Source organism: Eupeodes corollae, chromosome 2, assembly GCF_945859685.1.
Source record: "Eupeodes corollae chromosome 2, idEupCoro1.1, whole genome shotgun sequence".
NCBI classification, from domain to species: domain Eukaryota; kingdom Metazoa; phylum Arthropoda; class Insecta; order Diptera; family Syrphidae; genus Eupeodes; species Eupeodes corollae.
Window position 1 is genome coordinate 110,334,619 of NC_079148.1, and position 27,589 is coordinate 110,362,207.

The window sequence follows — 27,589 nt, forward strand, 5'->3', positions numbered from 1 at the left end:
AATACAAACTTAATACATACCTCATACATTCCTTATTTGGTTTTTTTTTCTAAAAAAAAACCTAAGGGTTTGAAAAATAACGTCAATAAAAATCGAAAAAGCTTGTCCCTAACCATGTGACACAAAGTGTTCATTGTCAATAAGCTAATGATTGGATAATTTTTCCAGGAAAATATAATAGGAACAAATGAAATGTTCGTTTTATTTTGTGTATAATAGGTGTTTCTTATTCTAAATTAAGTTTATATACAATATATGTACAAAGTTTTCTTAATAATTTATAAAAATAGATTGTTGCATGAAAAAACGAAAGACATCGCTGCACTTTGATAAAAAATAGTATTTTCTTTCAATGGTTTTCAAAATTTAAAAAAAAATCACTCTTTCATTAAGCAGAATAACGTCAGACGTTGCACATGCAAAGGAAATTAAAAAATTATCACATTGAACAAAAGTATCCAAGACATAATAACAACAGCTTAATTGAAATAAGCTCATAGGTAGTAATCTCATTTAATAATTATTATAATTATTTATTTAAATATAAGAACTAATCTAAATACTTAATATTGCTTCTTTTCTTCCTTTTTAAACAAATACAAAACCACAGGAACACCTTTAAGGTTAACAGTTTCCTTATAACGCACTTCCTCTTCATTGATTCCATAAGCGTCATTGATTAACATTATTTCAGAATGTGTTGTTTTTCTTAGTTCTTCAGAGAACATCTCGAATGCACTTTTTAAGCATGCATCTTCAGTTAGATAACCAAAGCTTACAAATTCACTTGGATATACTTTGGCTTTCTTGCGGAACTTTTGAACAACGCTCACTAACTCGATGCGTGTTCCTTCCTCATAATAATTTAAATTCTTGTTCATTTTTATAACAACGCAAGCATCGTCTCTGCAAATTGCGATGGTCTTTTCATCAAATTCATGTTCAAAAATATGTGATATCCTTACATCGTCGAGGGAAATATAGTGCTCGAGAACTTCATCAGATCCAACACGAATTAGCTCTCCCACTTCTATGTCGTTAAGCTTCTGAATAGCAATAGTGATCTTTTTCAATTCAGCAGCATTGAGAGTTTGATGCAGTGGAGAATCTTTTTTCAATTTAGCTTTAAGACTTATACCGAACTGAGCACGATCTGTAGTCCTTGTCAATTGAAAGACATTGACAAACTGCTTTATAGTGTTATTCAAATAATCCGTATCAGCCAAGTACGCCTCCAAAGGATGGATGACTATCAACTCGGTTATCCTATAACCATTCGGAATTATGTGCTTTTGCCGCGCTTCACGCACCAACTCTATAATCGTTTGCCACCGCAAAATTTGCACCTCAACATGAGGGTGGATGAGTGCATCACTTGCTTCGATGAGTGGAATAAGTTGCACAAAATCCTTGTTCCATGTCCATGGTTTAATTATTTGATAAATATATTCGGTGAAGACTGGAGCAAAGGGGGCCAACACGAGGAGTGTTTTGAAGATGACATTGACATAAATATACACACGGTCAAGTTTGTCGACTATACTCATAGTTGGAATGAACCACTTTTTAAATTCTTCTAAGTGGGTAATGAGACGTGGAATAACTAAATGGAGACGATGCGATTTTAATTCACTTTCATAGAATTGTGTCAAAGATTCTGTGCGCCCAAGGATCCATTGCTCGAAAATGTTCTCGTAATCACCTGTTTCACGGGCAATTCCATACGAAATCCAGCCCTGTTTTCCTAGAAGAGGCATAAGATCATACACCATTTTGTAAAGCGGTTCCATTATTTTGTGCTTGAACTTTCTAACTTCATGTTCCTCCAATACAAACCCGTTTTCAGACACTATGGGAAAACTTAGCAAGTACAATCTGAGGGCATCGACTCCATATTTCTCAGCTATTTTAATTGTATCGTTGTGATTATGTTTTCTTTTGGAGAGCTTCATTCCATTGTTCCCCTGAACAAATTCGTGGACAACAATAGTTTTTGATGGAGCCGGTAAAGAAAGTGCTGCTGAAAGTATTGATGCACTCAGAAACCACCCATTGATTTGATCTTTTCCCTCAACCATTAACTCCACTTGCTCTTTTCTCTTGTGCTGAAGAATTGGCACTGAACCAGATTCAAACCAACAATCGAATACTTCAGAAACTCTACGTAAAGGTGGATTTCCAGGTACCTTAGATGGAATAAGCAACTTGTCTAGACACTCCTTATGCAAGTCCGATATTTCTTTGATGTTGGTCAGTTGCATCAACTCTTCTACACTACCAACGCAGACAATTTCATCTCCGGAAGGCGATGACCATATGGGAATTGGAGTTCCCCAATGCCTATGGCGCCCGATTGGCCAATCTTTCAGCTTATCAAACTGATTATCCATTATTCCCTTATATAAGCTAGGAACCCAATTGATTTCCGAGTTGTTTTTTTTGAGCTTCGTCTTAACGCTTCCCACCTTCAAGAACCAAGTTGTTGTTACTTTTTCTATCAGCGGAACATCCGATCGCCAACAGTGTTGCCTCCTTCGTTCAATATTCTCCAGATGCACCAACAGTCCGCGTTTCTGAAGACTCTGAATAACTGACAAACTTGCTTCTTCAATCGTTAGTCCAGCCAGTTCTATAATCCTTTGAGTAAACCGTCCACCTCTGTCTATTGGACACAGTGCCTCGTCGGGTGACTGGCCGTTCTTAAAACAAATCCTATATTCATTTTCATTGAAATGAGGACACAGCGCCACTATGCCTGTACCTACTTTTTCGCGAATACTTTCGTCTTTGAGAACGGTAAGGCTTCCTGGCAGATAGTCGAATAGGGGGTGATATTTCAAGTCTGCAATGCGCTTACCTTCAATTTCTTCTACTATCGAAAAGTCCTTCGAATTTGGAAAAATCGAATGTAGTCGGTTCCGAGATAAAATGTATATTTGGCCATTTACAACCATTTTAATCTTAACATACACCGAAGTTGGGTTCACACATACAGCAAAGTTTGCTGCCAACTTCCAAGGAGAATCTGTCCAAATTAAGAGACTCACATCAGACTCTACAATTCTAAGACCAACTATTGCAGCAACTTCGTGTCGCATCTTCCAATTCTGTTCTGCTTCGAAGTGGGACAAGTGAGTGAAACAGCCGGTGGAATAGGGCATAACCTTTGTGTCCTTGTAGACCAATCCCAAATCGAAGAGTTTCTTAAACACTCCCCACACGCCTTCCATTGACCCTCGACTCATTGTTGAATAGGCGGCAGTTAAATCCGCCACTAAACCTATTTGATCCAAGTTATTCTTCCAATCGGATACGTGCCGTTGCACAAACTTCCGACACTCTTCATTATAGTCGGACACTCCAATACGGTACAAATCTTGAGGCTCCTTGATGTCGAGCCTCTTGTCGACTTCATGTTCCACTGGCAGTCCATGACAGTCCCAGCCAAAACTACTCACCACATTCAGATTCTTTTGATAGGCATACCTAGTGAATACGTCCTTCATAAGGACATTGACAATGTGACCACTGTGCGGTGACCCCGTTGGGAAAGGCGGGCCATTCAAAATCTTAAATATTCCATTGTTTTCCTTGCCACGAATCTCTCGTATTTTCTCATTTGATTTTTGTTTTGTCCAGAGTTCGAAGATTGTCTTCTCTTCCTCCAGAGGATTGTAGATTTGTTTTTCTAGCTTGTTGGCAGAATAATTGGAATACAAGCTCATAATCCACTAAATTACACTCTTACTACAATAACACCAGAAATTAAATCAAGAATGATTACTACACGAAATATGATTCACTAATGATGGTAATATTTAATTGATGCACCTATAAATATAAACAATTTATCATTCATAATCATAACAAATCAAGTTCAATTGTTTGTTTTGTATTTTTGTGCAATATTTTGACAAGTTACAGTTTGTTATGAAATGACCCCCAAGCGGCCAATAGTTTACAAATTGAAATATAGTTGAAACCTTGAAAGTTATTAAAGAGTGCTACCAAAATTATTATTTTTGGAGTCATAACACTTAATTTTTTATATGTTTGTGGTTGTTCTCTTAAAGAAGGCTTACACTTTTTGAGAACAAATTACACAGGTTGAACTACAAAGAGGAAATATATTATATATATTAAAAGAAAAAATATTCATAACATTTTTTGTTTTTTTTTTTCATTTTCGCTTTCAAAATATTCACCACGTTGTTTATCTGTCATAGCTGGGACCAACTCAAATTAGACCACGTTCGCATTATAGTCTGTCTAGTCTGTTTTTAGTGAAATTGTTAATCAAAATCAGAAAAATATTTTTTTTAGCATAGTTTACACTGAAAATGAACTACTATGGACAAAAACCTCTCAATTAAGTTTGCAGGCCGTAAGAGAACAAACTCTTGAAGCCGGAACTCTAGATAATATATTTCCTCTATGAGTAGAGACCTAACCAAAAGTTGAACCTACTAAGTTTAGCCAACATTGTATATGCTTAGTCCTTAATAAGGCTCAATTTTTAACCAAAAACACTCTATATACTATATACTAGAGTGTTTTTGTTTTTAACTTTCATCAGTTTATTAATTGGTTTCGGTGTCAAAAGGCGTATAGTTACCTTATTTGGCCGGTTTTAGCTATCAATAAAATCCATCAATAAAAATTGAAACAGGAGGAATCTTAAATGTTTAACTGATGAGCAATCAACCGATTTACTTCCGTTAGAACCTTTATTAATATTTTAAGTCCTCCCAAGAACTAATCAACCAATTTCAATAATAATATTTCATTTTCAAATTTCGATATTTACAAAATTAAAATGTGAAACGTAGATAAATAAGTTTTAATTAACTGCATAATAGACATATTTTTAAACTCAAATTAAAAAATGTGTATATTTAAGAAATTGAATTTTAAAAAAAACTTTGATTTTCAAATAAAAATTTTGAAAAATTAAGTTTTTTTTTTTAGAAACCAAATTTGACATTTAAATTTTGGAAAACAAACTTTTTTGCAGGTACATTTTTAAATCTTAAAATATTTTTAAGCATACTCTTTGAATACATGGACAAATTCGTGCTGCCCAGTCGTGCCAGAATATACACTTTTTATGGTTGCCAATTTGAAAAATTAAGGTTTTAACGACTTTTTTCGAATCATTTTCAAATGAGACAATTATTTTTAAACAATGCTAATAATAGTGCGAATATTTTTGCTAAGTAAGGGATAAATAATATAAAAAGAAGAACTTATACAGGGTCATCAACTCCGAAAATTTCATGAGAAAATTCAAATGTTATTAACTTCCCATAAGAAGTTATTGTAATCCATAATATGAAAAATATAATTGGTAATGTTTAAATTTTTGAGAATAATTCAACTGAAAACTTTTTTTAACAAAACACGAAAACCTACAAACCTTTCAAGCTAGACTCCAAGCTTTAGATTGACATATAGGTATGTATTTTATTACATAAATATGTGTCTACATACAAATTATCATAAAATCTTATTCGTTGAAAATAAGTATACTTACATGAAAATGTTTTCTAAAACACATTGAAGTAAATAAAATTGAATTTAAAAGCAACTAAAGATCTTAAATTTAGACAATCCTGGATTGGATCCACTTTTCATTAGGTAACCCTATACTATTCGAAATAATAACCTTTAATAAAATACCAGATGTGGGTATACACTTCGTGTCAAATGGATAGGTGCAAGCTTTTTTCGTTTTTATTTGACGATATTTCTTAAACCCTTAGGTTTTTTTGGAACAAACCAAACGTCTAACGTCAAGATCTAAATTTACCTGTAAGACCCTTTAAAGTAAAGAAAATAACAACAGATCTTATGGTTTAGGTAAATACTGGTTTGATTGAATGGATTTAAATAATTTTTAGTAATGTGTGCTGCCTACTGATTTCTGAATTACTTCAAGTAACCTGTGGTGTATGGATTCAAAGAGTGCTTTCAGATAATTGAGCAAAATTTGGGCACAGACCCATTTTATGGCTTCAATAATCTCTTCGGTTTGCTGAACCGTTTTTCAAGATATATTTCTTCGTTTCTTAAATAATGAAAATAGCAGCTTCAGTCATCATGTCCATCCAATTTTGGTTTTCATCGGAAAAGATGAAATGATGTGGCTTTTATGGAAAAACCGTCATAAAACTTTTATTCATCATTTATTATTAATCCAAAAAGTGTTTGCTTACAATATAAACTTAATACACACCTCATTTATTACACATTTGGGTTTTTTTCAAAAAACCTAAGAAGTTAAGAAATATAAGCACATACAAATCAAAAAAATTTATCCGTAGTTGCACACCCGCAGCTGTTTTATTTCATTTTTAAGTAGGTAGACTTGTTTAGCTGTCAGATATTAACACAAAAAGAAGTCCAACAAGGCCTCCGTCTTTTCTTTGCCAGGTTTTTTTCTTGATGCTCTCTCACATGCTTGACAAGCATTAGAAGAATGTACATATATGCTGCATAAAGGTATGACTACAACGAGCAAAAAGTGAAAATTTTCAAACTAATTTGTGACAGTTGTAACACCCCAAAATTAAAAGTCTCAAAAACAATTTTTGTAGTTTTTTTTTTTCAAATTTAAATGGCGCTACAAAGAAAAAAATGTACTTTGTAAATTTCCCGCTTTTTGCAAGGTGGCCGTTGACAACACAGAAGAAAAATATTAAACATCTTGATCGTATTAAATAAGAGTCGACAACTTAATTAAAGAAAAGCGAAAGTGACTTTATTGAACGGCTTCAAGATTAAAGGCCCAACTATAATAGGCTTCCTGCATTAAGCATTGAAAACCAGTGGCAACATTGCCTTGCAGCCATCAGAGATGCCGCCTCTGAAGTGCTAGGTTTCACACGGCCACCACAGCGAAACCCCTGGTTTGACGACGAATGCCGGCAAGCTCACGCAGCGAAACAAGAGGCATACAAAACTGCGCTGCACAAAAGGACGAGAGCTGCTCGCGAGCTCTACGAGCAGAAGAGGAGAGAGGAACACCGGCTTCTTAGACGGAAAAAAAGAGAGCATGAGAAGCGCGTGATCGAGGAGATAGAGGGATGTCACAACAGGAATGAGGTTCGTAAATTTTACCAAAAGGTAAAAAAAACCTCCCAAGGGTACCAGCCACGAACCGAAGCCTGTAAAGACGATCAAGGGATTATCGTAGTAGAACCACAGTCGATGCTGAGAATATGGAAAGATCACTTCTCCAAATTATATAACGGCGATGACGAACTGAATTCCGCTGTAAGGGAGATAGAACCACTCAACCTCGGCGACGCAGATCAACAATTCCGCCTACCAGACCTTGACGAAGTGAAGATAGCTATATCTAAACTTAAGTCAAACAAAGCTGCTGGAGCTGACGGCATCACCGCCGAACTATTCAAAGCAGCAGGCGATGGTCAGAAGAAAGCATGCCCGATGAGTGGAATCTTAGCATAGTGTGCCCGATACATAAAAAAGGAGACCCTCTAAACTGCGCCAACTACAGAGGCATCAGTCTCCTTAACATTGCGTATAAGATCCTCTCTGCCGTATTATGTGAACGTCTGAAGCCATTCGTCAACAACCTGATTGGTCCTTATCAGTGTGGCTTCAGACCAGGAAAGTCCACTATCGACCAAATATTCACACTACGGCAGATCTTGGAAAAAACCCAGGAGCTTCAAATCGATGCCCACCATCTCTTTATCGATTTTAAAGCCGCGTATGACAGCATCTATAGGGAAGAGCTCTACCGAGCAATGTCTAGTTTTGGCATCCCTGTCAAACTTATCCGTTTGTGCAGAATGACGATGGAGAATGCACGCTGCTCTATCAAGGTCGGAAAAGATCTTACCGATGCATTTGATGTCAAAAAAGGTTTTAGACAAGGCGATGCACTGTCATGCGACTTCTTCAACATCGTTCTGGAAAGAATTGTGCAAAACTCAACCGTCAACACTAGAGGCACAATCTTCCAAAGATCCATCCAATTACTCGGATACGCAGATGATATTGACATAATTGGAAGATCAAAGCGAGATGTCAGTGGAGCGTTTTTGAGCATTGCGACGGAAGCGAAGAAGATGGGTTTAGTGGTCAATGTGGGCAAGACCAAGTATATGCTGGCATCAAAAAAGGACACTGAACGACGACGTCTTGGACAAAACGTCACCATGGACAGCTATAACTTTGAGGTAGTTAAGGACTTTGTCTACCTAGGCACCGCTATTAATGCAGACAACGACATCAGCGCTGAAATCAAACGAAGAATAACTCTTGCAAATCGCTGCTTCTTTGGACTTAGAAGGCAATTGAGAAGTAAAGTCCTCTCTCGAGCATGTAAAATCACCATCTATAAGACACTCATCATCCCGGTTCTCATTTATGGCGCTGTGGCCTGGACCCTGTCAAAGAAAGAAGAGAGCGTCTTAGGATGCTTCGAAAGAAAAATTCTTCGGGCGATTTTTGGTCCCGTACGCATAGATGGAGAATGGAGGAGAAGATATAACGACGAGCTGTACGGGCTGTACAGCGACACTGACCTAGTTAGCAGAATCAAAGTCCAACGGCTTAGATGGCTAGGTCATGTAGAGCGGATGGACATCAACGCTCCAGCCCGGAAGGTCTTCGAATCCAATCCCGAGGGACGGCGCAGTAAAGGAAGACCGCGACTCAGGTGGCGCACCCAGGTGGGAGAGGACCTCAACCAACTTGGCGTGCGAAACTGGAGACAGCTAGCTAGGGACCGAGCTGGCTGGAGACGCTTGTTGGTTGAGGCCCAGGTCCGCCCCGGACTGTATTGCCACCTTAACCCTAGAAAGATAATCTACGTCTGCGAGACGTATGGCGCGGGGAAAAATTGTTATATCTTTTCAATTATAAGCCGTATTATATTAGTTTTATATATTTTCTCAGGACTAGGTCAGAGCTTGCATGGTGTATCTTAAAATTCACGCTGAAGATGCATTAGGACCAGTAATGACTATGTTATACGTCTGGGAGACGTATGTTTATCTTTTATGAAACTTTTGTGCACTGAACAAAAGTATATGGGGAAAAAACTTTTTTTCTCAAAAATTACTAAAACTATTTTTTATAGTTAGCTTACCCCTCAATGAACTAATTTACCAAATATTAAGACTCAAAGTCAACTCAAAGGTTTCTTTAAAAAATAAAGAATTTTGTTCGCTCTGTTTTCAAAGGTGGTTCAGATTTTTTATAAATTTTGCTCAAATTTTACTTCTTTTGTACTTAATTATTGATTCATTTTACTTAAAATAACCCAAATAAAATGAATTAAAATACAAAATAATGATGAAAAATCAATTGTCATCTTTAAACGCGCTTAATAAGTGCCATACGTCTCTAAGACGTATGATTATCTTTCACGCACTAAAAAATATGATTATCTTTCTAGGGTTAAGTAAGTAAGTAAGTATAATAGGCATAAGCAAACATAAGCTTATGTCAAAAACCCAACGATAATTCACTTAAGTTAGCGAAATTACTGCATAGCCATAATGCAATTTTGCTCACGTATCTAAATGTCAGATTTTACTTATGCGGCGAGCGACTGGGATCGCTCTTGCTTAAGTGTGCTTAAGTTAACGAAACTGAGAAAAATTGAACGAAACGGAGCTAGACTCCATTATGTTCACTCGTATTGAGATTCTTTGTATTCGCACGTTTACTTATGCGCGCATATGCTAGCTTATGCCCATTATAGTTGGGCCTTAAGACTAAAATACAAATTGAATAATTCATACAAACTTTTATTTTTAGTTTGAATATATACATACATACATATGGCGATCTCTTTCTAATTGTACCGCCTATACTGCTGCAAAACAACATAGAGCAACTATGTGCGGCTCGTTCCTTGATGTGTGCGTTCCAATATTAATTTTAAAAAACGCATTTAAAAAGCGTTGCACTCTACGAACAAAGCCTTCTTTCAGATATCCGAGCTACCAACCAAAAAAATTAAATTTGTCTCGGGTAGAGTATCGGTACTACAAAAATGTCAATTTTTATCCCCAACCAGATTTAAATTTACATGGAAGCTCCAACTGCAGATAGGATAGCTGTGCCAAAAAACATGCCTATTGTCTTCATGATATACCCTATTTTTAAATTAACAGATCAATATAATTCAACTCAAAATAGAACTCTCATTTTACAATATTTAATACTTTAGGACCGGCTAAGCAATCCAAGATCAAATCTTGAGGCTACGACGAACGTTAGAAAAAATAGCTTCATGATAAAACTATAGATTTTATATAACAATTATGAGGGTAGATATTCCCTCTAAATACATAAGACTACTGTTTTTTTTTCTACTTTTATTTTAAACTTAAAACAATGAAGGCTTACTTTATTATCATATATATATACAGATAGGTAGTAAGTACAAAGTAAATAGGTATTAGTGTTTGAAGCAATCATATTGAATAAAACTAAATAAAGAATAGGTACAGTAATAACACAGATTAATTAATATTTATTTACAGGTACCAAACCTAATTTAAATACTTATTGTTCGCCTTTCTTTTTAAACAAATACAAAATCACAGGTACACCTTTAATGTTGACAGTTTCTTGATGATGTATTTCCTCTTCACTGTAACCACGAGCGTCATCGATTGACATTATTTCGGAATGAGTTGTTTTTCTTAGTTCTTCGGAGAACTTCTCGAATGCGCTCTTCATGCATACATCTTCAGTTAGATAACAAACCCTTAGAAATTCACTTGAAAACACATTAGCCTTCTTACGAAACTTTCGAATACTACTCATTAACTCGATGCGTGTTCCTTCCTCATAATAAGCCAAGTTCTTGTTCATTTTAACTACAACGCACACCTCATCTCTGCATATTACGATGGTCTTTTCATCAAATTCATGTTCAAAAACATGTGATATCCTTACATCGTCGAGGGAAATATAGTGTTCGAGAACTTCATGAGATCCTACACGAATTAGTTCTCCCACTTCTATGTCGTTAAGCTTCTGAACTGCTATATCGACTTTTTTCAATTCAGCAGCATTGAGAGTTTGGTGCAGAGGAGAATCCCTTTTTAACTTAGCCCTGAGGCGTATACCGAATTGAGCATGATCTGTAGTCCTTGTCAATTGTTGGACATTTACATATTTGGTTAAAGTTTCATCTAAGTACTCTGTATCTGCTAAGTATTTTTCCAATGCATGGACGACTATCAACTCACTTATTCTATAACCGTTGAGAATGACATGTTTTTTCCTCGCCTCCCACGTCATTTCTATAACTGCTTGCCATCGAGAAATTCGAAGGTCCAAGTGAGGGCGAATGAATTTATCACTCTTTTTAGTGAGTTGAACATCAAGTACACAATCTTTCTCCACAGTCCATGGTTTTATTATTTGATAAATATATTCGGTGAAGACTGGAGCAAAAGGGGCCAACACCAGGAGTGTTTTGTAGATGACATTGAAAACGATAAATCCACGATCAGGTTTGTTAATGATTCTTATAGCTGGAATGAACCACTTATGAAACTCTTCTAAAAGTGCAATGAGACGTGGAATAACTAAATTTAGACGATGCGCTTTCAATTCACTTTCATAGAATTGGACCAAGGATTCTGTGTGTCCAAGGATCCATTGCTCGAAAATATCCTCATACTTACTTGCTTCGCTGAAAATTCCATATGTAACATAGCCTTGTTTTCCTAGAAGAGGCATAAGGTCATAGACCATTTTGTAAAATGGTTGAAATATTTTTTTATTGAATATTCCAACATCGCTCTCCTGCAGCACTAAAGGTTCTCCTACAACTAATGGCGAACTTAGCAAGTACAATCTAAGGGCATCGATTCCGTATTTCTCTGCTATCTTAATTGCATCGTTGTGATTGTGTTTCCTTTTCGAAAGCTTCATTTCATCGATGCTATGAACCAGTCCGTGGACAACAATAGTTTTTGATAGAGCCGGTAAAGAAAGTGCTGCTGAAAGTATTGATGCAGTCAGAAACCAACCACTGATTTGATCTTTTCCCTCAACCATTAACTCCACTTGATCCTTTATGTTATGCTGAAGAATTGGCACTGAACCAGATTCAAACCAACAATCGAATACTTCAGAAACTCTACGTAAAGGTGGATTTCCAGGTACCTTAGATGGAATAAGCAACTTGTCTAGACACTCCTTATGCAAGTCCGATATCTCTTTGATGTTGGTCAGTTGCAACAACTCTTCTACACTACCAACGCAGACAATTTCATCTCCGGAAGGCGATGACCATATAGGAATTGGAGTTCCCCAATGCCTATGGCGCCCAATTGGCCAATCTTTCAGCTTATCAAATTGATTATCCATTAGTCCCTTATATGAGCTAGGAACCCAATTAATTTCCGAGTTATTTGCTTTGAGCTTCGTCCTTAGGCTTTCCACCTTTAGGAACCAACTTGTTGTTACTTTTTCTATCAGTGGAACATCCGATCGCCAACAGTGTTGCCTCCTTCTTTCAATATTCTCAACATGCACCAACAGTCCGCTTTTCTGAAGCCTCTGAATAACTGACAAACTTGCTTCTTCAATCGTTAGTCCAGCCAGTTCTAAAATCCTTTGAGTAAACCGTCCACTTCTGTCTAATGGGCAAAGTGTCTCATCGGGCGACAAGCCGTTCTCAAAACAAATCCTATATTCATTTTCATTGAAATGAGGACACAGCGCTACTATGCCTGTACCTTCTTTTTCGTGAATACTTGCGTCTTTGAGAACGGTAAGGCTTCCTGGCAGATAGTCGAATAGGGGGTGATATTTCAAGTCTGCAATGCGCTTACCTTCAATTTCTTCTACTATCGAAAAGTCCTTCGAATTTGGAAAAATCGAATGTAGTCGGTTCCGAGATAAAATATATATTTGATCATTTGCAGCCATTTTAATCTTAACATACACCGAAGTTGGGTTTACACAAACAGCAAAGTTTGCTGCCAACTTCCAAGGAGAATCTGTCCAAATTAAGAGTCTCACATCAGACTCTACAATTCTAAGACCAACTATTGCAGCAACTTCGTGTCGCATCTTCGAATTCTGTTCTGCTTCGAAGTGGGACAAGTGAGTGAAACAGCCGGTGGAATAGGGCAGTATCTTTGTGTCCTTGTAGACCAATCCCAAATCGAAGAGTTTCTTAAACACTCCCCACACGCCTTCCATTGAATCTCGACTCATTGTTGAATAGGCTGCAGTCAAATCCGCCGCTATTCCGATTCGATCCAAGTTGTTCTTCCAATCGGATTCGTGTCGTTGCACAAACTTCCGACACTCTTCATTATAGTCCGACACTCCAATACGGTACAGATCTTGAGGCTCCTTGATGTCGAGCCTCTTGTCGACTTCATGTTCCACTGGCAGTCCATGACAGTCCCAGCCAAAACTACTCACCACATTCAGATTCTTTTGATAGGCATACCTAGTGAATACGTCCTTCATAAGAACATTGACAATGTGACCACTGTGCGGTGACCCCGTTGGGAAAGGTGGGCCATTCAAAATCTTAAATGTTCCATTGTTTTCCCTTCCTCGAATCTCTCGTATTTTTTCATTTGCTTTTTGTTTTGTCCAGAGTTCGAAGATTGTTTTCTCTTCCTCCAGAGGATTGTAAATTTGTTTTTCTAGCTTGTTGGCAGAATAATTTGAGTACAAGTTCATAATCCACAAAATAACTCTTGCAACTTTTTAAGATAAGACAAGAAACACTACTCGAAGAAATATGATTCACTAATGGCAAAATTTCAATGAATGGGCTATAAATATAAACAATCTATCATTCATTTTCATAACAAACGCGATAGTTTGCATTTCCAGTTTGTTTGTTTTCTATTTTTGTGCAATATTTTATTTTGACAAGTTGCAGTTTTTCATGAAACGTTATCCAAGCGGTCAATAGGCAGAAGTGAAAAGATTCGTTGTTCAGAATAAGTGCTACCAATATTATTCAACTAGACTAATGCGAAAAAATTGCATTAAATGTATTTTAAGAGTAAACTGCATTTAAATTGGATATTCACTAGAAATATCGTTTCGACTTTCTGTTACCGTAGCGCACCTCAAACATATGTTGTAGGTCAGAAGTATGACAGGAGCAACCAATGTATAATGAAAAACTATTAAAAAAAAACGTAAACCAGATTTGTCATGAATAATTTTTATAGTCAAAATAGTAAATGCTAGCATTCATATGCCCATAGAAATTCCCTTAAAAGTGATTTCATTTATTTAAGCTTTGCTTAGTTTCTTGTAGATTTGGTGGAATAAATAAAAGTTACTTTTAAAACACCATCTCTTGTTTCTTGCCCCTAAAAGGTTTTTTTTATAGAAGCTAGGGACATCTATTGTTATAAGGTTTGAAGAAATAAACAAAATTAAAAAACAGAGCTCCAAAAGTTTCTCCACATTTCCAATTTGAACTTACAGAAGGCTGAAGCAATCGATGAAATCAACTTGAAGTTGGTTACTTGCAGCCCCTATCTATAGATCGTTATCAAAAGGTAAGTCAGTATATTTCATTTGCAGCAAAAACACTATTAAAGACATAAAATCTCAGTAGCTATATTGGTTTGCCTACTAACTAAAGCGTTTGGAAGGTTTCACGAAAAAATCAAACATTAGACAGTTTTGAATTGGATCGGAAAAGTTCATACACTATTTCATCCCCAATAGCGCTTAGCTGCCATCAATTAGAAATCAATTGCAATTTTCATTCCCCATTTCAATGAAATTGAACTGATTTTTATAAAGTTTTCAAAACAAATTAAACCATTCACAAATTCAATAGAACCATCCATATTTTATATTACAATCTCTTTTTTAAAATGTCAGAATGACATTTACATGCTCAAAAAACTTAATTCAGCTTGAATACTCTTATGAACCAGGTTAATGTTATTCCGTCTCTAATACTCGTGTTCTTTTCTTTAATAAAAGATTATTTACATCAGAGTCAAAAACGAACTAACGAATACTTGTTCATCATGGCATGTCTTTCACATGGCTTGTTTTAATTCGTAGTTATAGATGCATTACTAAAGGGCCTTGCACATGAACAAAGAATGAACGAATAGACGAATAAATGTGATTTTAATTATTTCAAAAAGTCAATTGCAAACAAAAACAGATTTAAATTATTAGAAACCAATTGACACTTATGTTAGGATAATAAAATTTGCATTTCGTTCTCTAAAGCTCTATTCCCATGTGCACGACCAACGAATAACGAATATTCGTCGATTTTGACATTTCTTTCACATGAGAGTTTTTAATTCTTCGCGAATGTAGTTTGACTTGCTTTTTTTTTGTGTTTATCATTATTGAGTTTCCATATTTTTGTCAAGGAGCCACAGCCGAACACCATTCACCACCGAAACCAAAACAAGAATGATTTTTTTAGGTTAAGTACGAGCGATTATTTTATTCGTTGCGAGTGTGGATAATATAATTTTATTCGCGAGCAACTTAACCTCAAATTTATACCACTCTTGTTTTGTTTTTTGTGTGAAAGGTCATGGATGAGGATAATATGGAAATAAAATTGACAATTTATTGATGTCTACGAATAGAAATAAAGCTCATGTACAAGATGCTAAAGACTACAAAGACATTTTTTTCGTTGAAGTGTGGGATTGTATGTGGAACGTGAATTAAGTTTGACAGTTCGTTACAATCAGATTGTAATTTAAGACGAACAATTTGTTTTCTTAAATATTCCTTATTTTGGCAACTTAAAAGCTAATTTCATTACCTTAAGATTTACTTAAACTTTTTGTTTACAATTTGCAAATAATATGGGTTTATAAATTGATAATATCTTATGCATAAGCATTTATTCCTCGGTCTTTGGACACTCTCAAGTGAATACTTACTTACTTACTTAAGGTGGCACTACAGTCCTGTGTGAACTAGGGCCTCATCCAACAAACTTCTCCATCTAGCTCGGTCCCTAGCTAGATGTTTGCAGTTTCGCTTTCCAAGTTGGGTGAGGTCACTTTCCACTTGTGCGTGCCACCTGATTCGCGGTCTTCTCCTACTGCACTGTCCTGTGGGTATGAATTTAAAGACTTTCCAGGCTAGAGCATTGGTTTCAATGCGCTCTACGTGACCCAGCCATCTTAGTCAATGGACTTTAACTCAAGTGAAAAGTCCTTAAGATTTAACAAAAATTAAGCTGAAAGTCTTTACTAAGTCTAATACCTAGTGACAACGTAGCTTAAAAGAACTTCTGTTTGAGATTAACTGTGGAATGTATTCTTATCACCCAACACCCTACTGCCCTCAAACTTTTACCTTGAATAAAAGAAGAATCTGTCATTTCTCATTTGACACATTGTACTTTTTTTTTGTATCGTCTTCGGTCGTCCACTCGGACTCGATTATTTGCTACCCCCAACAAAATAAAGTGCAAAAATATTCCAATTCCAATTAAATTCAATTTATTTCGTACAATCATATATGTGAACACACTTGTCCTGATTTATTATAAATAAAATGCATTCAATTAATTCAACAAGCCATTAAAAAAAAACAAAAGAACAATAAAATTAAACCAATGTGATAGGAAAACCAAACCACAAGGAAGAGGAGAGAAATCCAAAACCAAATCCATCAGTTGATATATTTATTATCACAGACACAGTTTTTCTCTTGCCTCTTGGAAACTCGTAGCAAAATTGATTTCATTAACAATTTTTGGTTTGTCGTTTATTTTCATATTCATATTCATTTGATTTGATAATCCAATCCTTCATGGCGCAATTTACGTGGTAAGTTTTGGTCGAAAGTTAAGATAAAAATAAACGCTTCTATGTTATCTCTCCGTCCGTAGTCGTCGTCGTCGTTGCTCGTGGGTGGGTTAGGCCAATTTAAGGGGTTTTAGTGGGAGGTGGTAGGAGAAAGAGTGTGTGACCTAAAAATATACCTACATATGTAAAAATAAAACAAAAGAAATGAAAAACTTTGAAGTGATAGAATGGAAAGTGTTCCTGAGTCAAGAAAAAAGAGATAAGATAAAAAGGCACACACTAAATTAGGTGAAGTGATTTAGTCTTTTTAATCTAAGCATCTACGCTGGGCCGGGGCCATGAAATACATCTAACAACTAATTAGTTTGTAATTTCACCTACACGGTGTGCTCCGTCTTGGAAGGTTAAATAATCGATTGATCATTAAGGCATATGCCTGCCGTTGTGGCTATCGTTGTCGCTGTCACTGTCGCATGCGGGAAAATGAAAATATAAGTGCCAAAGACCTTTCAGTTGTGTTTATCATTTGCATGGTTGTTAGTTTCGTGTTGTTGTTGTTTTAACAATCATCATAGGTATTTAATGAGCTTTAAGTGAAGAAGAGAGAAGTTTGCAGGCAAACAGCACATCTCATGCTGCTGATGCCGGGACGGGAATATTTAAATCAATTTATTATTTACTGTACAATAACCTAAATAAACTGCATTCGTAAACATTGCGAGTGATTGCTTGAGTTGTATCAGACGTTTGCAATGGAATTGTACGATTAGTCAGCATTTCCAACATAAAATTAAGGTAATCAATGCGTTCGCAGTAATAAACAGTAATAAGAGATAAAAATGACGCCTTCAGAAGAAGATTCGAAATATTCTTTAAATGGGGTTATAGTTGAAGTTTAATTCTCGAAATTTAAAACAACAGGTTATATGTAAATTATGTCAATGAAACTCGCAGAAACTTATTTCGTTGGTAAAAATCAATGTTGAACAGCTTGGTAGGAAAATTGACTCTGGCTTCTGAATGTTTATAGTATACAATGGATAGGTTCCAAAAACTTTACAATTATTTATAAGTAAAATACAAAATTAGATTTAACGCTACTTTGAGTTCAAATATCGAGAAGATCATAGTCATTTTAATAATCTTCTTTAGTCAAATTCATAGCTTGGAAAATGTTTATTTTTCGCACTGTGGCAAAGTAATCACTTTATTTTTGTAGTTTGTAGGTTTTTTCTGTTTAAATGAAAAACACCCCATTCAAGAGAATTAAATATTTAAAAAATCGAAGTCCTGCATATCGACATTTTCTAATTGAGCACTCGACCTTTTTTTTGATACTGGAATATTGTGTCATTACTCCAAAAAAACAATATTTTATTTCAATGCCATGGCAGTTAAAAAATTAGTATTTTCCAGTTAATTATGTTCCGGCATTAATTTGTTTTCTTTTGTCAATATAAGATTTTAAGGTGCAACCTTAAGTCATTGCATCATATGCAAAAAAAATGAGAAAGTTCTTAGAGCCAGATCTGATGAGCTTGAACTCGCATGTGAGATCGATTTAGCAGACTCGGATACGGACTTAGTTTCATCTGCAAAAAACGAGTTCACTCTCTACAGATCTGACTCAGTGATATGAGAACGATCTCCAAGCTCTTTATATGCACTTGCACTAGTTAAAACAGTAGTTTCTGTGCGGTCAGTCGAGTCAAATTAAAATTATAACAACAAAAAAAACGTCAAATCAAGAGTTGGATAACCCCGAAACTAATTGAGCTGTGTAAAAGGAGAATAACAATGTATAGAAGATGGAAGAATAATCTACGAAATGAAAGTTACAAATCTGAATACAAAAAAATTAGAAACTATGTTAACAAACAAATACAAATGAAAAAATCTAACTTCTACAAAAATGAAATACTGAACGCGAAACGTGATCCGAAAAAAAATTGGAGGATAATAATAATAAAATATTGGGTAGGAAAAAAGCGCCTGTGGATAAAATTATACAACACAATCTTTGTAAAACGTCTAAAGTTTCTGACATTATTGAAGAACTTGCTGAGTGTTTCTCAACACAAGCAACGAACATTGTACACGTATGCAATGTTCAAACATCAAGACAGCCTTGTCAACAACGTCCTGAATCAATATATGTAGAAAAAGGTGATGAAACCGAAATTTATAATATACTTCGAAATCTGAATCCTAATAAAAGCCCAGGTGCTGACGGAATAAGGGGATGCGACATTAAACTCAATGCAAATCTGCTAACACCATTGATTCAACAAATTGTGAACAGAAGTTTGACACAAGGGTGTGTACGGAAAATTTTGAAGACTTCAGTTATTCGCCCCATCTATAAAGGAGGGAAAAAAGTTCTCAACTATAGGCCAATTTCGATCTTCCCAGATGTTGAAAAATGTCTTGAAGAAGTTGTCTCAATACGACTAAACAAGTTTATTGAAAAACAATGCTTGCTGCAATCCAATCAATATGTTTTTCACAAAGGTAAAAATACGGGAAGACTTCTTGGCGAATTCTGTAATACTATTAACATGAGTCTCAATAAAAACCATCACGTATTGGTTATGTTCGTGGACTTCAGCAAGGCATTTGACACGTTGAGTCACAATAAACTTTTGGATGTCCTTTACAGAATTGGCACTAGGGGAACTCTATAGAAATGGATTGAAAGCAATCTCATAGGAAGAACATTTAGAGTTAAGGTTGGAAGTTCATGGAGTAAAGAAAGAAGTTGCACTCATGGTGTACCACAAGTGTCAACCCTGGAAAGCAAACTTTAATGCTAGTACATTTTTCTACCGCGTTGCACGTAGCCTGTACATTTATTGAGTTATATCCTTTAAGGTTGATCTACTCCTCGTAATGATAGAGTGGTTTCCCTATACGCACTTGTGTACAATCCAGAGCATTTTGCGCTTCTTCTATTTCTTCAGAAGTGTGTGGGCATATGATCCAATCATTTGCACGGCTTGCAATGTTTGCTGCAACTGTACTACCTTAGATAGGGTTGATTGATTGATACCAATGTCTTCACCAACACCGCTTTAAAATCCAAGATCTCCTGCATAACGCAGAAAAATCCTCATTTTTTCTTGATGAGTCAAAGCACCACCGCGTGTTTCCAATGGTTGGGCCCAAAAACTCATCTGTCAATATTTGCACACCTGTTTTACTAAATCTACACAATTTTCGAAAATCAATTGGACACCTTCTATTTTTATAAACACGATTTGTAACAAAATTATTCAGGAATTTGGTCATTTTGATAGTTGTTTATCAACTGAGTAAAGGAAAACCCATCCTCAATCGATCTCGGTTTCTGTATTTTTTTTTTGCATACCACTTTAAGAAAGTTCTCAGAAAAGTGAGTAAAGAGCTTGAACTTATCTTTTTGCATATGACCCATTGTACTCAAGAGCTTAAAAAATGAGTCATTCTGTTCCTTGGAGAAGCGCCGAATCAGTTAGCAAATTCTTTTCGAAAATAAAACTTTCCAAAAACTATAAGACACTTCAACATATCTGTAAAAATTATTTCATATGCCAAATTGTTTTATAGGAGGGCACAACATATCTCTAGGTCACAGTACATCAGTATCTTGTTAACCTATTCATTCACCCTTAAATAGATTCCAGTTTGCCAATACCCATGTTGACTTTCCGTTTCTGGAACTGTGCAATATCTTATGAACATATAAAAATAGAACTGCCTTGTACGGCGTACATGGTTCATCCCGTTATTCTGTGCAACGCCCACCAATTACAGCATACGTGGCCGTCCAAGTTTAACCCAAAAACCTTATAAACAGTAGCTTTGCCTTGGTAAAAATAAAAATAGAAAAATTTAAAGAAAAGACTTTAATTTAAAAGTATTTTGTGCAATAATAGGTGTTAATTCGTTTCTAATTACTATCATAACTATACAACATAATAATCTAACAACAAATATTTTAATCGTTCAAACTGCCACATTTAAATTCCTTATTTTCAGGTATAATAAACAAAAACACGCTAAAATGCAAAATGAAAATATTCGTCCAGGCAGTGAGCATATACCATTATGCTCGGTAACTGATGTTCAACTGAGATTTCTCTGTCCTGATGATCTAGGAGAAGTAAGATAGATACAAATCTATTCAAACCATCTTTTCTTTTCTACATATGTATATAATTTTTAAATTTGTTTCCATATTTTAAGGTAAGAACTTTGTGCCAAGATTGGTTTCCAATCGATTATCCATTATCATGGTACATTGATATCACATCTAGTTCTCGATTTTTTGCTTTGGCTGCTGTTTATAATCTAGCAATAATAGGTTTAATTGTAGCTGAAATAAAACCCTATGTTAAACTTAATAAAGAAGTAAGTATAAAAATGTTTCAATGGGTTAATAAAATAGGTAGTGTAAGTCTTTCGGATTTTTTGAATCTCTTCTGTGTTTTTTTAAAAAGAAAAAAAAACTCTCCAATATAATTTTTTAAAGTTAATTTCATTTCAGGATAAAGATATCTTACCAGATTCAATGGGACGCAATGCTGAAGTTGGATATATATTGTCATTGGGTGTCCATAGAAAACATCGACGCAATGGAATCGGTTCTTTGTTATTGGATTCGTTATTGCATCACTTAACAACAGACGAACGACACCAAGTTAAGGCGATATTTTTGCATGTTCTTACAACAAATCAACCTGCCATTCTATTTTATGAAAAACGAAGGTAATTTTTATCTAAGGTATTTTATTAATAATTGGCACTTATGGCACTTATACTAAAGCAACAACTAAAAACGACAAATTGTCAGAAAAACATGAAGACATGCAGACCAATATGAATTCTTTTCCTTTCATCTAATTTTGTTTAAAACATTACACACTTGAGCTAAAATTTAACATTCCTTTAAGGGCTATGTAGGACAAATTATGTGCCCCGATTTTGTTCAAAAAGTCCAAATTTAAATAAAGTACTGACTGCATTATGCTTATGTACATACAATTGTTGCGAACTAATTAAGAACAATTTTACCAACTTTTGGTAACACCGTTTGGCTGATCATTAGAGATGACAACCAACATCTATTCTAACGTAAACATCATCTAACAAAATTACTGTACCAGTAATTAGGTTTAAATTGGTTATTCTTATAAATTTTATACTATTTCAATTTGCGATATAATTAAGGACGATATATTCTTGTTTTATTATTATTATATTTTGCTTGAAAATTAACTGAATTACAAGTCCAAACTTTGTTTTAAGACCTTTGAAAGAGATGGGAAAAAAAGCTGTACACAAAATTTGAGAAAAGCAATAATAAATCTTAGGAATAAAGAAAACTTGTCATATAAGGAAATTTTAAATAAGCTTAATTGCTCCAAAACGATGGTTTTCAATGCCATAAAATATGTGCCATAACTCGTGGAAAGAGGGAGAAGACCTCGTAAAAGCACTAAAGCCCAGGATTGGTTATTTGTTCGTGCTGCGAAAAAAATCTATTTTTGAGTCCTACAGCAATAAGAAAGGAAGTTTTCGGTTAAGACCCAAATTAACTTTCACCACTCTCTATTAGAGAACGATTGTGTGAGAGCCAGCTATATAGAAGATCGGCCAGAAAAAATCACTACTCTCATTAAAAACCCGAAACACTAGGTTAGCTTTTGCCAGAGAACATGAGAACTAAACCCTCTCACAGTGAAAAAAAAAAATATTGTGGAGTGACGAAACGAAGATCAATAGAATCAGTTCCGATGGAAAACAATACGTTCGACGACCAAAAAACGAAGCATAAGTTCACAACTGTCACTCTTAAACATTGAGGTGGAAGTATCATGCTATGGGGTTGTATGTCATATAAGGGAACCGGTCCGTTATATCGCATAGAAGGTATAATGAATGCCCAAAGCTACATAAACATCCTTAAAGACGTTATGCTGCCCTATGCAGATGAAGAGTTGCCCGTGACGTGGAAATGTATGCAGACAATGCATACTGCGCGAGCAAGTAAAGCATGGTTTTCCAATAATTCTGTTGATGTCATCGATTGGCCTGTAGACCATACCTAAACCCTATCGAAAACCTCTGGAACTAATTGAAACGAGAAATAAATAAACATAAAATAAAAAACATAAATGAATTGTATGAGATTGCTAAAGCAGCTTAGGAAAACATAACCATAACAAAAATGTCAGGACCTAATAGCTTCAATGCAGAGGCTAACAAAAATAAGGGTTTCCCAACAAAATATTTAGCTAAGACTTCAAATTTGGACTACAAAGTAATTGTTCTTAATTAGTTCGCCTGCTTATGTTGTTTTTTCAAAACATTTTGAATTTAATTTTATATGTTTTAGTAAAAATTCTTTTTATTTGTATTAATTTACTAAAATCTATATGTTAGAAAAAAAATTTTAAACTTTTTATAGAAAAGAATTTTAATACAAATTTGGAGTACATACAATTTATATAATCGTTCTTGATCAGTTCGCTACAACTGAATATACGCAGGTATGATGTAGCCGTCATACCTGGATCATTGCTAGACGTATATGACACTAGATTATTGAAGAACATGGAGCAAACATGTATACATGGATGTACCTAATGATTCCCACAGCCGTTGCTATAGGGAACAACAGACACCGTAATTCATTTCCTCTGTAAATGTCCTGCTTTTTGTCCAGAATGATATTGCAATCATTTGGAAAACAATTTCTTGAAAATCTTAACTTTCTTCCTAAAATGAAAATAAAAACAATGTATTTTAGTCAATCTCTTTAATGATACCGTTAAAAAAAGGTAAAACGTGCCTCGGAATCAAAATTGTACCAGCGAAAGTGCTTCTGCCTAATTTTACTAACCACTTTACTATACAAATGAGTAGTCAAATTATTTGTTGCAAATACAAATGCAAAGACAACAAGTGAGTAAAATGACTTAAATTTAATGTAGAGACTTGAAGTGAATGTAAAGACTTCAACCGATTGGTGATTGCAAAATCTTAAGCCCTAATAGGTGAATTCAAAGAATACAATCTTTATTTTGAAGTCATAAAATATATGAGGTTGTATTCTCTTACAAGCCTAAGTTTTACTAATTCCCTGTCAATTACTCCTTCGTGGGCCTTAGGGTTCAAAGAGGTATATCGCCTTCGAGTTTACCTCAATCTGGTGAAAATGAAATTTTAAAATCTTATAGAATTACTACACACATTTTCCAAAACATGGAAGTTAAGGCTGGAATTATATCTCTTTTGAGTATACAATCCTCTATGATAAATTCAACTTGGTGTTTCTATTTGTGCATCCATAACCTAGCTCTGATTTTATTGTATATAACCCATTTTCCTATCCTAATACATATGTATATTCATCAAAATGCTTTATTTATTCTTTCAGATTTCATCTGCATGCCTTCCTTCCATACTACTACAATATCCGTGGCAAGGGAAAAGACGGATTCACATACGTGACTTATATCAATGGAGGTCATCCGCCTTGGTCCTTATTATATCCTTTTTCAAACACAATCTAACCTCACCTTTACTGTATAAATTCTAATTGTTAACTTACAACAATTATACTATGACACTGATGTTTTCTAATTACTTTCCAATATTCTTTGTTTGCAATAGTTATTTTCCTTAATTTTTACTTATACACAGATCACATCAAAAACTTAGGTTCAAAACTACGTGAATCTGGAGGTATTTGCCTTTGGATGATGACACGACTACGTCAGGCCTTCAGATGGGTTTGCCATAAAACAAATCGTTTCAATATTGCCCATTAAAAAATCTTTAAAATCATCCCGAACCACAAACCGTATTCATCCTGGATAAGATTCAAAACATTTTACAGAATGATTCTTTCGTGTTAAGTTATACACCAACAAAAATGTGAGACTTCATTTCAATTAAAAAAAGGCCAAATTAAAACGAAAAAAAAAACAAAATAATAAGAAAAAGTTCAACAACTAACACTATAATAGAAAGTTCGATACTTCTACCACTACTCTACATCGATCCTGGAGATTTGTTTTGTTACTTTTCATTTTTATTTTGTCATATTTTTCATTTACTTATATAAAAGTATTCCCATTTTTTTTTTAAGCGTGTCTGATCAATGTAAATATCAATAGATTAATAACCTGTTTCATTTAATTTATATTTTATAGGTAAATAATTAAAAAAAAAAAAAACAAAACAAAGAAAAACAAATAGTAAATATTATCTCTAAAGAAAAATAATAATACAAAAGCGTGATAAAATGTGAATTCTTAAAAGTAAAACAAACCCAATAGGTATATCTCGTTGTAGGCTCATAAATACAGATATAATTAAAAAGAATATTAATTCGTTGAAATAATATTATATTATTATAGTACAATTGTTAGGACAGCAAAGACATTGAAACCGTTCATTTGTTAAAACTGTATATACTATATTAAAAAAAAGTCGACTTTTTAAATTAATTTATAAGCACAATCATTAATTATTTACCAAAATGACACCAAGAAGGATTACTTTTTTTTTTATTTTTTTAATGTTATCTTTGTATGTATTTTAATTATTATATTTTTTTGTATAATTCAAGTAAATATTTAATTTTTTAGGTAATGAGAATACTGCTTTATTCCTTAGGACAATTTTTTTTATATGATTACCTCAGAATTGGTATTGTCTGTTTCTGTTTTATTATTATTTTTTTTTTATTTCTTGTTTGATCGAAGGAATAAAACTTGTATGTTATGTCTAATTTTACAAATTCACCTTTTTCTTTAAGTTTGGGTGGTAATGTGACGGTAAGTATGGGTATGTCCTTTGGGCCTATGATGGAAAACATTTTGGAAAAATAATCTTTACATATTTATATTTATTATTAACAATTAAGCACAATGAAATGATATTTGCTCCACGTGGTCCAAGCTTCCTGCAAGTGTACCTTTCACCTTATCGCTCACAAACTCATTTAAATACTTTTTCTTGAATCAAGTTTATGGAAGCCAGTGTTTTGATTTTAATGTTTTCAGAGCAAAAATATCAAATAACTAAAATAAATGCGTTGTTGGTAAACTTCTTTTTATAATTGTATAAAATAATGTGATAAATAAATTCTTTTGTTTTAGATTAAAAACGAAAGAGGAACATTTAATACCAACCGTTATCGAAATTGCTTTGTCGCATTTAATTGGGATCAGTTCTAGTATGGCATGGTTTGTCACACAGCGGAAACCGCAACCTTAAATTTAAACAAAAAATATTTTTCGGAAAAAGTTTTCTTTTTTGTTTATAAAGCAACACAAATATTTTTAAAAAATGTGCTCAGGGGCCTGATTATGAGGTTCGCAGGATCGTTTTTAATTTGTCCCTTCAAATTCGACTCACGTTGTATATCCTTATGAACGAATTCGCCGCCAAGCGAAAATAGTTTTTCCTATATTCCAGTTATTTGACATTTTTGGTTTGACTTTTTCTTCATATATTCCAGTGATTTGACAGCTTTCCACAAATGTTGTTTTGTCTTGATTGAATTTGTGAAATTTTGTGGTGGTTTATTCAAAATTTTATATTTTATTATGGATTCTGGATAAATTATAGCAAAATTAAAATAAAGCTAAATCAAATTTTTATTTTTAGATCAAGAAAGAATCCACGAAATCAAACAGTGAATAATAATAAACGCCCGCGAAAAAAAAACTGTTGGATTTCAACTCGCCAACAAACATTATGAAATTTAAAATTCATTAATTGGTCGAATTCAAAACGAAAAAGGCGAAAGCGAAAACAATAATTTGAAAATGGCAAACTTGCTAACAAAACGATTCGCAGCGAATCCCATAATCAGGCCTCAGAATCTTTGATACAAGGATTGGTTCACTTAAAAATTCGAGACTAGCCTTTGAACACAAATTTCAAGATTATTTGCCTTTAACAATTTAATAATTTTTGAAAAAAATATTAACGAAATCTTTCCTTACAAAAACAATTTGTATTTGTATTTTTATTAATTTATTTATTTAATTTTATTTATTCCTTAAAATTACTTAATTGTTTTTAAATCTGCTTTACATTCTTATCATCATTTACTGCAGAATTCAAAATTACTTAAGACACAATTTTTTGCTTTTTGAGAACTCAGTTCGCATTTATTGCAAACTCTTAAAGACTTCGCTAACCTTTTCTAATAGGCGTAGTAAAACAAATATAGTTTCGACTTTGTCCCACTGTACTTCACGATATCAACTCAGGCATAAACAAATATATAAACTTTATACAATCACCATATTTCCCATAAAATAACGGTTTAAAAACCAATTATATACAAGTGAGTCAGTGATTAAATTAGCATTTTGCAATGACTTCTGTGCAGTCAGGTTTGAATGTCAGCTCTTTTGTTTGAAAGTGTATCAAAGTTATGTCAACGTTTTTTGTTTTGTATGTTTAAAATTGTTAAGCTTAAGACAACAAATGTTGGGAAATCATCTGAACCCAAGAATATGCAGTTGTAGAATGAAATTTTACACCCAAACAGAAGAAATGACAACAAAAAAAAAACAGACGAAATGACAACAAAAAAGATAGTGAAAGACAACTAATGGAAAGAGGGCTCGACATCACAAGCCATCGCCCTATAGGCCCCAATGTCATATCATTCAATTGATTGAATACGTGCTTATCAATTATGTAAATCACAACTAATTACTTAATTAAGAATTAAGAACATTTATTAACATGATGTTTTATTAATGGCTCACATGTTCACAGTCTGGTAG

The 27,589-nt window shown here is 34.3% G+C and overlaps 3 protein-coding genes across 5 annotated transcripts; 1 reads left to right on the forward strand and 2 right to left on the reverse strand.

The window, feature by feature from the left end:
- Positions 1-563: 563 nt before the first annotated feature.
- On the reverse strand, positions 564-3,725 carry LOC129945178 (isoleucine--tRNA ligase, cytoplasmic-like). The gene has a single exon (XM_056054836.1). It carries the CDS (start codon positions 3,723-3,725, stop codon positions 564-566), a length of 3,162 nt encoding a protein of 1,053 aa, XP_055910811.1.
- A 6,826-nt stretch (positions 3,726-10,551) lies between these two features.
- Positions 10,552-13,707, reverse strand: LOC129945179 (isoleucine--tRNA ligase, cytoplasmic-like). Its single transcript, XM_056054837.1, has one exon. The coding sequence runs from the start codon at positions 13,705-13,707 to the stop codon at positions 10,552-10,554; it is 3,156 nt and encodes a 1,051-aa protein (XP_055910812.1).
- Positions 13,708-16,377: 2,670 nt separating this feature from the next.
- Positions 16,378-24,769, forward strand: LOC129948530 (N-alpha-acetyltransferase 60). 3 transcript variants are annotated; one of them, XM_056059568.1, is made up of 6 exons: positions 16,378-16,814; positions 20,811-20,934; positions 21,018-21,182; positions 21,304-21,539; positions 24,214-24,324; positions 24,478-24,769. In XM_056059568.1, exons 1-6 carry the CDS (start codon positions 16,798-16,800, stop codon positions 24,605-24,607), a joined length of 783 nt encoding a protein of 260 aa, XP_055915543.1. In that variant the 5' UTR covers positions 16,378-16,797; the 3' UTR covers positions 24,608-24,769. The 3 variants fall into 3 exon arrangements, with proteins under 3 accessions (XP_055915543.1, XP_055915544.1, XP_055915545.1); XM_056059569.1 differs by having other exon boundaries at positions 16,379-16,814; positions 21,319-21,539; XM_056059570.1 differs by lacking the exon at positions 16,378-16,814 and adding an exon at positions 16,895-17,588.
- Positions 24,770-27,589: the final 2,820 nt, after the last annotated feature.